This window comes from Corylus avellana, chromosome ca8 (genome assembly GCF_901000735.1).
Source record: "Corylus avellana chromosome ca8, CavTom2PMs-1.0".
NCBI classification, from domain to species: domain Eukaryota; kingdom Viridiplantae; phylum Streptophyta; class Magnoliopsida; order Fagales; family Betulaceae; genus Corylus; species Corylus avellana.
Window position 1 is genome coordinate 3,892,316 of NC_081548.1, and position 13,651 is coordinate 3,905,966.

The 13,651-nt window shown below is 36.7% G+C and overlaps 2 protein-coding genes across 2 annotated transcripts; both read left to right on the plus strand.

Moving 5' to 3' along the window:
* The first annotated feature begins 1,353 nt into the window (after positions 1 to 1,353).
* On the plus strand, positions 1,354 to 7,975 carry LOC132189249 (DEAD-box ATP-dependent RNA helicase 15). The gene is made up of 12 exons (XM_059603899.1): positions 1,354 to 1,514; positions 1,689 to 1,807; positions 2,371 to 2,471; positions 3,276 to 3,448; positions 3,570 to 3,801; positions 3,907 to 4,025; positions 4,576 to 4,632; positions 4,750 to 4,934; positions 5,927 to 6,071; positions 6,155 to 6,238; positions 6,335 to 6,398; positions 7,551 to 7,975. Exons 2-12 carry the CDS (start codon positions 1,695 to 1,697, stop codon positions 7,559 to 7,561), a joined length of 1,284 nt encoding a protein of 427 aa, XP_059459882.1. The 5' UTR covers positions 1,354 to 1,514; positions 1,689 to 1,694; the 3' UTR covers positions 7,562 to 7,975.
* Positions 7,976 to 10,507: 2,532 nt separating this feature from the next.
* LOC132189621 (uncharacterized) lies at positions 10,508 to 11,326 on the plus strand. The gene has a single exon (XM_059604369.1). It carries the CDS (start codon positions 10,508 to 10,510, stop codon positions 11,324 to 11,326), a length of 819 nt encoding a protein of 272 aa, XP_059460352.1.
* Positions 11,327 to 13,651: the final 2,325 nt, after the last annotated feature.

Consider the following 13,651-nt stretch of genomic DNA (forward strand, 5'->3'; position numbering starts at 1 on the left):
ATATATATATATTCCGCAAACTAAATGAACCCTTAGTTGATTCATCCTGACAGATTGTCTACTGGTAAAGTTACACACAAAACAGTGTCATCCCCTTGTAACAACATATCTTTCATGCTTTTCAACCAATCCATACCATATGAAAAAGGGACTTTTTTGAACTCATAAAGGCTCTTAAAAACTTATAAACAAACATGTTTGGTTGCCGTTTTGTAAACATGTTTTTTTTTTTGTTTTAAAACTTCAAAACTTGCTTTGACACTGTTGTTATGCGTTTGGCAAAGTTTAAGGGCACAATAACAAACACGATACACTTGACCTACAATTCAAGTGGTGGGAATAAAGATGAGGTGAGTGATTTTTTTTTTTTTTTTCGACCTCGTTCATTCTTCAAGTGCATCTCATTGCCCTTGTTAATTTCTCTATAGCGGATCGGTTGCAAAAATGGCTCGTATCGCTCGATCAAAGTTTGCTAAGCCATTGATGTTTGATCTTGCTTGTAGTTGTTTATGGTTTATGTAGTTGAAGTTTTGGTTTTTTGGATTTCTTTAGGTTTGTTCACAATTCTTGAGCCTGTGTTGATTCCTGTGGGTTTGATTCAACCACAGTTTTTTTAGAAATTGTTCGGATAATTTGAAAAATATAAAACAAAATTCCGAAAGGTTAATTATATTCTAAACAGTATACATTTATTTTGAAATTTATGTTTAGGTAAGAGTGATACTATTGGCATGCATAAGAATTCTGTACACGAGCATAGCATAACTATTTTATTATAATTATAATATTTTTAATTAAAATTCAATAAATGATTAAAAACCAGGTCCCCACCAAAACAAACACACATGCATACTTCATACAATAAATTTTACTATGACCCCTGATCAGGGACGGACCCAAGTTTTAATTTGCGGAGAGATTAAGGGACAAAATTTTTTTGAGGAAGGACCGATTGGCAAAAAAAAAACATTATTATTATTATTTTTTACCTTAAATTTTGTTTTCAAATACAATGTTTAAGAGATATTTATTATAGGAGATATTTTTAGGTCAAAACGTAGGAGATATGTTTAACCCTCTTTTGTTTTTCTGAAAATACATAGGAGATATTTTTAGGTCAAAACGTGTTGGTTTGAAATGAGATACTTATTATAAAAATAAAAATTTCTTATTTTTTAAATACATTATATTACTTTATATTCGAGATGACACAAAATGACGATACAGTACTTTTGGCCTCTAAAGGCCACGAATGTAATTATTGGAATTATGGACAAACGGAAAGGGCATTCACGGAAATATAAAGACATCTCGCTTATATAATCGATCCCTCAAAGTCCAAACCCTATCACTCACTTTAGGAGCTGTATACTTTTCTCTCTCTTTCTCGTCGAGGTCTCCGCTCTCTCAAAGTCTCTTTCCCCAAATTTATTTTTCAGCTAACCATTTTCCTTTGCAGACTCTAACAAAACCTAACCCTAACCCTAATTTTCAACTTCTTCACGGTCTCACAGGTAATTTCAATCTTCTCATCTCCAAACCCTAATCTATCACTTTTTCCTTCGATTTCGTCTTTAAAACCCTAATTTGTATTCATATCGATTCTGAGAAACCAAATCTTGTACCCCCTTCTCATTGATTCCGTGTTTCGAAACGCTATTTACTAATCTGTGTGTATGTGTGTGTAGATTCATATGGGAGAAACCAGGGAAACCGATGGGTACGAGGAGGAGCTTGTAGACTACGATGACGAAGAAGCCCATGCACCGGCCTCGGCGCTCAAAGTTAACGGCGAAGCCACCAAGAAGTAAGTAGAGTAGTTCCTGTGACTTTCGATTCGTGGCTGAATTTCTGGTTCTGGTTTGGTTGACGAGATAGTTTAGGAAACTATGGAAAGTTGACCCATTGTTTGGATGCTCTGATAGGACAGGAAATGGAACACAACTTTGAATACATTCGTTTATGTTTGTTTCAGTATGACCGTGTACTTTCCATTTTCATGTCGAGTTTCTGTTACCTGGATGGTTGATGATAGTCTAGGAAATGATGGGAAATCGATCAATTGTTTGGCTGCTTGGGTAAAAGAAAGGAAATGTAAAACTTGACTTTGAGTATTTGGTTGTGTAGTCTGACCATTTGTTTGCTTGCATATTATTATAGGAAGGTTTTAAGGAGTATGAATCAAACTGTTGCTTTTACGACTCTTGAAAACTTAGCATGGCTGTTTGTTATGGCATGATCCCGTGCAAGTATTCATTATTTTCTTTGCTTTTAGTTGGTAGTTGTATATACTACCTTGAGAAACTCCCATTGCAGTATTGTTCTGTGCGTGTTTCTAAATGCGTTTCTTTCATTTGTGATTTTGTGTAGGGGCTATGTTGGAATTCACAGTTCAGGGTTCAGAGACTTCCTTTTGAAGCCAGAGCTTCTTCGAGCTATTGTGGACTCAGGATTTGAGCATCCTTCCGAAGGCAAACTATCTACTCATTTTCTCAACTATTTTTGTTAGTGAAGCTGTATTACTTGATCACCATTTGCCAAGTATTTTTGGAAACTCACGAAAAAGGCTTAAAATATTTTGTAAATGTCTGACATCATGTCTAAATATTCATAGTTAGTTTTAGATTTTTCTGTGATCCTGCATTGCTATATGATTTATGCTTTTTTAGACACGGTAAGTATCCTTGTGGGATTTGGCTTGCTTTACGTATTTATTCATGCCTATTTGCTCAGATACCAAATTTCTGTTAATGATTCCTCTAATTGCGTATTTATAAAGTGTTTTGAATTTTTTATAAGAGAGAAATATGTTGATTTAGTCCCTCCAATTTTAATTTCTGTTCCAGTGAATCCCTTTGGTCTAAGTGAAGTGTTTGCCCCCTTTTTTTGTGAAAAAAAATTATTCTTTGTAGCATATCTTAAATTATTCTCTTTAAGATAGTTTTGTTTCGAGATCTGTTCTGTTTGTATTTTATTGAATTTAACATAGTTAGAATTTGCTGAAATCATAACGGTGATTGCAAAATTTGTGTCTTAGCATGCGTTTTTTTTTTTCCCTGTATAGCAATATTATTTGTTAGTAAATTTTTTGGTCTTTTGGTTTGTGCTCCTGTAAATCATTTCAATCTTATGTTTTTTCAGGTAATATTCTATTGTCATGAACTTGATTTCAAAGCACTTAGTGGTCTGGTATTCCTTTACGTAAAAGGATCAGAGAGGTTATGTTTTACTTACCGATGGTTCCTTCAATCCAATTTTCTTTGGTTCTTCATCAGTGCAACATGAATGTATTCCTCAAGCTATCCTGGGTATGGATGTCATTTGCCAAGCGAAGTCTGGAATGGGGAAAACTGCTGTTTTTGTTCTTTCAACTTTGCAGCAGATTGAACCTGTTACTGGACAAGTTTCTGCAATTGTTCTGTGTCATACAAGGGAGTTGGCTTACCAGGTATATTCATTATCTTCAGTTGTCACAAGGCTGCTAAATTTAAATGCATTTGCTTTACATTATTAAGCTTATTGGATTGTATAGTCCCTTGCATAATTTTTTTTATCATTCTATTTTGTAGATTTGTCATGAGTTCGAGAGGTTCAGTACTTACTTAACCGATCTCAAGGTTGCTGTCTTCTACGGCGGTGTCAATATCAAAGTTCACAAGGATTTGCTGAAAAATGAGTGCCCCCATATTGTTGTTGGAACGCCTGGAAGAATATTGGCATTGGCAAGAGAGAAGGATCTCTCTTTGAAGAATGTGAGGCATTTTATTCTGGATGAATGTGACAAAATGCTTGAATCACTTGGTATGCCCCTTGAAATGCTTAACTTGTTGTTTTGATGTCAAGTTCTTGTCTAGTCTTAGTCATTGGGTTGAACTTTAATCAATGTATCCTTTATATGTTCTGCAGACATGAGGAAAGATGTGCAGGAGATCTTCAAGATGACTCCTCATGATAAACAAGTTATGATGTTTTCTGCAACACTCAGCAAAGAAATCCGCCCAGTTTGCAAGAGATTTATGCAAGAAGTAATGTTCCATGGCCAGTACTACTTGAATTTAGAAGTCTCTTTTTTCATAATGCCCGCTTTCTCCGAGATCTTAAAATCTGGTTGTTCCATCACTGTTAGCTTCCAATTGGCGTTGTGTTTTCGCAATATATCCAGTCATTTTATGGGAGGTTGAGTAACCCGGTGGCAATCTTTTAGTCTCCCAAAACTGTCTGGGATTAGTGTCTTAAGGTTCTGTGCTTATTTTTCCTTCTCTTTTTGTAGTCTTTTTACTTTATTAGCATGGGTGTTGGGGTTTTTTTTTTTTTTTTTTTACGTTTAAGTGAAGTTATGAAACAAGAGAAGGGGGATGGTGGAGGATTGTTATCTGCCTGGGTTGTGCTGTCAGTTGTATAGTAGATGTCTGTTGTGTCAATGGTGCTTACGACTTAAAAAGCACCTTCGAGGAGACAGCAGATGGAGCAGGATCTTGATTCAGTGGATGTGCATCCATCATTAATTTCGTTCTGGATTCCATTAGCTTGAGGAAAGGCTCTAATATGATTTACTGTCCCATTTGTTCCTTTCAGCCAATGGAAATTTATGTTGATGACGAGGCCAAGTTGACCCTTCATGGTCTTGTTCAGGTATTATATCCTTGCATGTTGATTACGTTCTGCTCAGAAGAAAAAATGTTGATTATCTGTTTTGTTTTGCTAGTTTTTTTGATATTGCTTGCTTACCTTTCATAATTTAAATGACAGCACTACATCAAATTGAGCGAGTCGGAGAAAAACCGCAAGTTGAATGACCTCCTTGATGCGTTGGACTTTAATCAAGTTGTTATCTTTGTCAAAAGTGTCAGTAGAGCGGCTGAGCTGAACAAGCTACTGAAGGAGTGTAATTTCCCCTCTATATGCATCCATTCTGGGATGTCCCAAGAGGAAAGGTTTGTACTGGAGGCTAATCTGTCTTTCAAAATTCTTTATGATTTTGATTGTTCATTTTATGCTGCTGTGCTGTTTAGTCGTTCATATTTTATACAGCTTCTTCAACCATTCTCTACCTTGTAATTCAATCTATTGATGCTCTATGTATTTAATCTGATATCATCTTGGCAAATAATAGAATTAGTGTATATGTTTTATGCTCTTGCCTTGATATTGTATTATGTCATGAATTGGAGGTAACTTGATGTGGATTTCTAATGCCTATAATTTGTAGGCTATAAATCTAGCATTTTTGGTTCAATAAGACGCAAATTCAATGATACAAGTTGTGCATACCGGATATGCATGATTGATAATTTAAATCTTAATAATTTTTCACAAGAAATGTATGTGGCTGTTGTCATTGCTTTTTGGCTTTACGTTTGTGCTTGATTTAGTGGTGATTGTGATGTACCCTTGATATGTCCTTTCTTCAAATGCTTCTCTATGGATTAGTTTATGGTATTTGTTTATTTTTTTAATAGTGTTACCAAGTCTTTTTTCTTATGTTTTTAGAGTTTATATTCTTGGGTTATTGTTTTAATGTTTTAGTACCATATGCTGTTGTTCCTTCTGTTCATCTGCGGCTTTGTTTTGGTTGGAAAATTAGTAGTGATTGTGATGTACCCTTGATATGTCCTTTCTTCAAATGCTCCTCTATGGATTAGTTTATGGTATTTGTTTATTTTTTTGTTAGTGTTACCAAGTCTCTTTTCTTATGTTTTTAGAGTTTATATTCTTGGGTTATTGTTTTAGTACCATATGCTGTTCCTTCTGTTCATCTGTGGTTTTGTTTTGGTTGGAAAATTAGCTCAATCATTTAAGAGTTCAACTGGATTGTCTTTTCATCTTAATGTGGTTCGTGTCCTAGTTCTCGGGATGAAATAGCATTGTTGCTTGAACATCATGTGTTTTTCGAATGCTGTGATTATTCTGAATGGGTTGTTTTTAGGTTGACACGCTATAAGGGTTTCAAGGAGGGGCAGTCGAGGATTCTTGTGGCCACAGATTTGGTTGGTAGGGGGATAGACATTGAGCGTGTTAACATTGTCATTAATTATGACATGCCAGATTCAGCAGACACTTACTTGCACAGGGTAGGTTCAAATTAATTTTTATTTTTTAAGTAATTAGGTACTGTTATATTATCATTCCTGAGATTTCTGACTGCTCCTAACAGGTTGGTAGGGCTGGTCGGTTTGGCACCAAAGGGCTTGCAATTACATTCGTTTCATCTGCATCTGACTCGGAGGTTCTCAATAATGTATGAGATTCTCTTTTGTAATTTTCAATGTTTTGTTGCTCAATGAGTCAATTTATTACTAGTTTTAATTTTTCTTTCATGGTTGGATGATTGCAGGTTCAGATGAGGTTTGAGGTGGATATAAAAGAACTTCCTGAGCAGATTGATACCTCTACATACAGTAAGTTTTCTGAACTTCACTTGATAGTGATGTGATGCCTCTTATTTTTCAACAATTTGAACAATTATTTATTCGATTAGGTGAAATTTGGAGTTGCCAAGCTATTTGGGTTTTATATAATTCAGAATATTTGACGGAAGTTTTATAATCTTGTTTCTGAATTATTTTGTTTTTTAGCATGAATTTTTTTTTTTTAAAAATTATTCCAGAGAAATTTTGATGGGGGTGTGCACATCTATAGATAACCTATTCATCAAAATATATTTGAATTCTTGAAATCCACTTACTGGCTCAAAAAGCTTTTGGTAATGTTGAGTTGTGTGGTTATTTTTTGGTAATAAACACAATCTTTTCCTAATCTGGTTCTATTGTTGAGGAGAATCTTTCTCCAGTATATCTCAAAGAGCACCTCTCGTATCATATTATTGCTAATAAAATTAAAAACAATTTTCCCTATCTATAAAAAAACTGGTAGCGTCTTCTTGTATGAGATAAGCACAATTTCTATCAGATCTTTGAAATTATTATTCAAAAGGGTTTTTATTAGGGGATTGAAAATCTTGACAACTTATGATCCAAGAGGGAAAAAAAAAGAAGTTTTCCCAGAATTAAAATATATTTTTTAGTTATTTTAACTCATGTTTATGTCATTTGAGGAGCATCAGTTTTTTTATATGTACAACACTTGTTTTTAATTTTATTGCAAATGATTTTATATGTGAGAGAGACAGTGAGTTATATTTGGAAAGAGGTTCTCTTAATATGGCATTATATGATTATGTTAATTTCCAAAATACCCACAGAAACTTGATATCACCAAAACCTTTTGAATCGGGGTTGCCAGATGTGGTGTCGGGTCATTCATGATAGTGTGATGTATCATCTTACTTTGTCGCATTATTCAAATCTCCATTTCTGTGCACCCGTCCCTACTGTTCCATCTTGCTTGCAATGTCCCAATTGTTTTCTTGTTAGAGTGTTATTTGAATGAGCTGATTTATCACGTGTTTCCTTCTCTTTTTATTGAATGCTAGCAATTTGACTTGGGGATAAAATATAATGGCCTTCTACTAGTTTACTCTTTTTCTTAGATGTTGCAAAAGAGCGTTGCTAGGGTATATATTGACCATTTTCCAAATTTGTTACTTGCAGTGCCCTCGTAGGTGGAGGCTTTGCATGTGCACACCGAAGCTTCACTTGGACACTGTAGGTGGATGGGTGCCCTGCAGACCCAGTCTTGGAACCATTGGCTTGGGATATGGCGTGGCTCTTTTTAATCTGGTGTACTCTGCGTTGGAGTTAAATGTAGCCTTTAAACTGTTGCGGGTTGCACAGCATGCGAGGATTTAGGTTTTATTGCGATTAGGACTTTGCAATAGTCTCTCATTGTGATTTCTGACATTGATTGCGGTAATATGTATTAATCAGAGCTGCTTAATTACGTCATTTGTATGTGCGACTTAAAATGAAATCCTGTTGTTTTAGATAGGGTCAGACAAATACGATGCTTGCTCTTAGAAGTTTTCAAGCAATCGGATTTACGTGCACAGGGCAAGATGCTAGTGCTCTTTTTGGTATCGGTTTGGTATCTGTTGCTTGCTATTTCGTTGTATGCTGGTGTAGCTTGATCGATCTAAAAATCTTGGGCAGTTTGAAATTGCTCGAGTTTATGTAGCGTGATTGAATCTAAAGCTTTATTGGGTCTGATAAGCCTGGAACAATTTCTTTAGAAACGTAGCCCGCAAGGAGACTGGTTTGATAGAGTTGGCCCAACTCTGTAAGACTTGTCTGGCACCCCGAAGCTCTGTTGCCCCTCCCACTTCGACTGTCCTTTATTCTGCCTTCTTGTAACCATAGTACGCCTAAATCTTTCTCACCTGACCCAAAATCTCACTGCACATAAGAGGGAGGTTATCAGTGACCATAACCATTTATTGTTGATAATTGTAAGTGCCACAGGTTTGAGAGTAATTTTAGGAGGCTTATTTGTGTTCTACAGTTCTACTAAGAATGATGTGGTTATTAAAATTATTCTTGGATCAAAATTTAATAATGATCAATTACAAGTTTAATGGTGATTTTAATAGTCATATCATTCTTAGTAGGACACAAGTAGGCCTCTTAGAATTATTCTAGGTTTTACGACTTGATCCATGACCTTGTCCGCCAGGTTCATGTCGTTTTAGCCAACAATCAACTTGGTCCGTTTGGTTTGACTTGGCCCACCTGATTCTGGCCGTTTAACCTCACTATCCCATCTACCGGGTTCAAACCAGCCTGCCCTACTAGGGTTTGGGCTAGTTAGGCCGACCCATTGACCTAGTCTATTAAGAAACTCTACTCGGTTCACTAGGTTTTGGGCCGATTCACCCCAATTAGACTGCCCAAATTTGATTGTTGTGCCTTCTCTATTGTTCGCTAGACTATTTTACTAGTGATATTTTAAGAATGAAGTGCCTTTTAAATTCATCATTAGGGTTGTGATCGATCACTATTGAATTTTGATCAAATGATGATTTTAAAAGCTATCTTATTTTTGGAGGGACTAAGAGGGATTTATAGAATTATTCATGTTAGGCCTCTTTTAGCAACCTTACTGGCAACTCCTTCGACAACTTACCGCCTTTGTCTTCCGGCCACCACTATCACCAGTAGTTGCCTCTCTTTGGCAACCTTTGCTTATCAGGCATTATTGTCCTCTTGCCACTACTGTTGTTTGGCCACCACCTCTAATAGTCCTCAGTCATCTCCTCAAGTGGTCTTTTGGCCGCTTCCTACCGTTCTCCTCCGATCGCTACCTTTGGTGTCTCTTTGGCCATTGCCTCCACCAAACACTTTCATCAGCCTCCTTTGGCCACTACTGTAGGCGACTGTCCTCCTGCTGCCTTTCAAGCCCACTTGTCTAACTTTGCTTGCATAGTATTGCATCTTTTCTCATTTGAGTTCACATTCATCTTTGATTTCTTGCTGCATAGGATTATCAATAGCTTCATCAACGGTTTTGAAGGCCAATCTCACACTTAGATTTTAGTGTTGTCCGCACCAATCCAGTTCCAACAAAAAAAAATCAATTTCTTATTCAAACTCAAGTTTACCCCTCAAGTTTGAAAGGAGATTTTAGGATAGACCTTATTCTATTTCCTTGTAGATTTATTCTCAGGGGCGGAACTAACATTTAGAGGTTTTTTTTTTTTTGTTTTGTTTTGGGGGGTGGGGGGTTGGTTGAAGGATAAAATTCTAATTTTAAAGATTTTCTTTTGTTTTTGGAAAACATGGTTAGTCCAAGGTTTCTTGTTTACCATTCCATAATTCTCTATAAATAAAGACTATTGTAATACAATTTAATATATTTCAATATATTCAAGATATAGTCCTAACGATTTCATCAATTTCTCTATGTCCTTCCACTTTTTTTTTTGATTATATATATATATACACACTTTATAAGTGGTTCTAAGGAGCTTCATTGGTAACTTGATTAATCTTTTTAAAATGATAACAAAGACGTGAATAACGTTTTTCCTGAATCATTATATATTTATCAAAATAACTAATCCTGTAAAACGTGGCCAACAAATACAAAGTGCAATGGATGTCACTTAAATATGAGAGTCAACTCATGAGTTTCAAATAAGATTTTATGCCAAAAGAGGCAGAGCAGGGTACTAATAATTATAAGTAGTTCATAAACACTAAAGGATTCAGGATTAGGATATCATTCATAATCAAGGCTTTGTGTGGGTATGTAATTAATTAAGAGAGCATATAGTGAAGAGAGCCATAGAAGGGAAGTTCATAAAAGCACCAGGAGTAATATTAGTTGTCACTCTGCATAAACTACAGATGCCACAAGCAGGCCTATCACTTGAAGCCACGTACAAAAGATTTACATGAAAAGCATGCAAACACTTGAATGAAATTAAGTTATGAGACTTCTTTTGACATGGCTTGTCAGAGATGTATTGATTGAGATATAGACATTCTCATGATGCATACATATTGTCATACATCCATCCATCCACATAAAAGACTTATGCTTCTGCAGTTCTGCTAGCTATTGCTTCTTCCACATACATACATACATGCATACATTGTCATTGATGGTGTCGATGATCAGCGTGGAAGAGCTCCACCTCTACCACAAAATTGACAGAGACATATTCTCTCGTCTTGTCACAAACTTTAACCGAGACCCTGCAGAATCCTTGGTTGTCATGGCTCTTTGGCTTTGGCTCGAAGACAAGAATTACCCAAACATTATTGTAAAAATGGTCGGGCTGCCTGATGCTCTTGTGGGTGCATTAGCAAATGAAGCTGTTTTATGCCTCAAGTGTCTAGAATCCAACCTTCCTCGCGCGGCTGCCGGTATTCCCCTAACTGCAGCACTTATGGAAAGAGACATATCTTTGCAAATGTTCACCCAAAACAAATTTTCTGCAATTACTGGGATAAAGAGTTTTCTCAACAACATTTGCTGCCATATTTTTACCGATATTCTACAACATGTTCTACCTCCTGCTGGCGCTAATTCACTAGCAAATCTGAACCACCCATTGTTTGGTGCCATCACAGTAGTACTTACGCCTGTGAGCAGTAGTACTGGTTTTTCTGCAGGAGGATTATGGGATTGGCAACCGGCCGATGGCCATGATGTGTCGGAGGACGACAGGACAATGTTTCTGACATTTTCACGAGGCTTTCCGGTGTTGGAAGAAGAAGTGAAGGAGCTTTTTACAGAGCTTTTTGGGGATTGTGTGGAAAGTGTGCAAATGGAGACTGTTCCTTCGAGTGAACAACCTTTGTATGCTCGAATGGTTTTGCGGTCTGTTACGTTTGTTGATCGAATGTTGAAGGGGAAACGCATATCAAAGTTTCGGGTCAATGGCAAACACATATGGGCTCGGAAGTATGAGCGCCGAGATCAGTAGATGTTTGCTGCTGCATGTTGTGTATTATCTTTGGAGGGAAAGAAATGGTAATGTTGATTTTGTTCTTTTCAGATAAATTTAGTTTCAGGATTCCAATCTTCCACTCTTAACATAGTTGTATGTTTGGGATAAGAATCCTCCCCGTTTCACTTGAAATTGAAGGAGTTCTGTTTTAGTTGTTTGAGGGCCGGTCGAGCTAGGTGAAATAGAATTTTATTAAAGTGAAATGAAGAAGATTCGTTTTACGGTTAAATTTTTGTTTTGTTGTATCGAATGGCATACATTGTGCCATGTCATTTAAAAATCTTAAATAACATGGCAATATATTTGCTATGTGACAAATATGAAATTTAATATGGACAATGAAATCATCCTCTCCATTTTACCTCATCTAGTGAAACCGTCATTCTTGTTTATATTAGTTTTGTTCTATGAATTTTATTCGTCCAAAAACATTGTTGAACCTGCTTCTTGACTCTTTTCGAGTCTACCAAAAAAATAATCTAAATCTTACACCAAGAATCTTTAACTCATGTGATTAGAAAACCTTCAAGTATAGTTAAATACGAATGTAAACACTAATTAACATCATGCATTAAAACAGTTTGTTAAAGCTAGGTTTTGCTCTGTACCATAATGGTAGAAGCTCTCCAAGCAAAGCCTCTAAGAAATACACCCCCCCCCCCCTCTCTCTCTCTCTCCTCCTTTTCTCTTTCTCACTCTAAGGTTCGGGTGTCTAAAATATGTGAAATAATGATTTTCACTGGCACATCAAGAAACAAGCACATAGAAGTATGTTTCCAAAGTAAACAATTTGGTAGAGAGGGAAGCTCTAAAAAAACCTAGGGTTTTTTTCTTCAGCCATCTCCTCAGTGGGACTCTTTCCACCGCCTTGTGCAGCATTTCTGGGGACGAGGGAAAGGCCTTGCATTTTCCTTCCTCCCCTCCCCCAAACCTTTTTTTTTCCATGGTTTTTGTTGTTTTTCGTTTGTTTTTTTGTCTTCTTGTTTGTCTACCAGATCAGTTACTGCTCCTCAGTATCGCCTTCCTCCACCCTCGCTTTTCGTCATCCACGACCACTCCAATACTACTGTGCCGCCTGGCTTCTGCCATCCAGCCCCCACCACTCCTAGTTGTCGCCTGGGATATAGATCGGGTTTCAAAACCCGATCTACTTTTCCCTATCGATCCCATTGCCAAACGCGCTAGTCCACCTCCTCCTGCTGCTCCCTAGCTTTCTGTTGCAGCCAGCCGCTCTCTGTCCTGCCATCCACATGCCAGCGCGTGGTGTACACTCGTTGGCGCATGCATCTCACACGCCCCCCGGAAACCTCCAACCGCCTCTCCTCCCCTAGTGCTGCTATCCTAAGTGGTTTGTTTTTTTCTTGTATTTTTTCTATATTTTATGCTGTGTTTTGCTGTATTTTCTATTTTATGTGGGTTATTGTTTCCCTGATCTGATATGGTTTGATTTTGTGGAGGAAACTTTTGCTGTCGGTGTTCATCCTTCAACGGCTCTCATCTGGTTTTATGCAGTACCTTTCTTGTAACAACCTCTTAGTGGTGGTTGTTGCCTTCACCGCATGAGACTCTTTATCGAGTCCTTTTGCTACTTGTAACAGCCTTGTGTGGCCCTTAGAAAGGCTTGGCTTGTTTATAATTCTCATGGGATCATGAATGAAAACCATTGCCTACTGTCTATTATTATTACTGTCTTTATACTGCGTTTTCTATTTGTGTTTTGTTGTTGAGGTGCCCACTATTTTGTGGTTGTTAGATCCATTGTAACTCACTATCTGTTATTTGAATAGAAAAAAGAAAAAAAGAAGTGAACAATTGAAAATATCTCTAAGCTCCATTGTTTCACCCTTCGCTGTAAATGAACTCCATGATTGCACAAGTGGCCTAGCATAAGAGGTTAGGCATCACTTTAGACTAGACTAAAGTTTTGTCGGATCTAGATCCCCTGGAATTTTTAAAGAAATTCTAATTTTTGAACTTTCAGATCTAGACCATTAATTTTCATCCCAGAGTCATTATTCTGCCACATATCCCACTACTAATAAAATAATAATAAATTTTTAATGATATTAATGATATTAATAATCATCATTATTTTATTATTTTATTAATAGTGGGACATGTGGCATGATAATGACTCTTAAATGAAAATGAATGGCTTAGATCTGAAATTTCAAAAACTGAAATTCTCCTAAAAATTGCAGGGGATCTGAATCCAGTTTTGTCATTGTGGGGGCATGCATGGCCAATATGGAATTTCTTGATGAATAAATTTGAAGGGTAAGAAGGGTTGGTCAATATATA

Bases quoted from the DNA above. Each gene is read 5' to 3' on its own strand.
- LOC132189249 (XM_059603899.1), top strand. From the start codon at position 1,695: ATGGGAGAAACCAGGGAAACCGATGGGTACGAGGAGGAGCTTGTAGAC. The intron at 3,802-3,906 runs GTATGCCCCTTG...TATGTTCTGCAG, and splicing joins CAAAATGCTTGAATCACTTG to ACATGAGGAAAGATGTGCAG. The intron at 6,072-6,154 runs GTAGGTTCAAAT...TGCTCCTAACAG, and splicing joins CAGACACTTACTTGCACAGG to GTTGGTAGGGCTGGTCGGTT.
- LOC132189621 (XM_059604369.1), top strand. From the start codon at position 10,508: ATGATCAGCGTGGAAGAGCTCCACCTCTACCACAAAATTGACAGAGAC.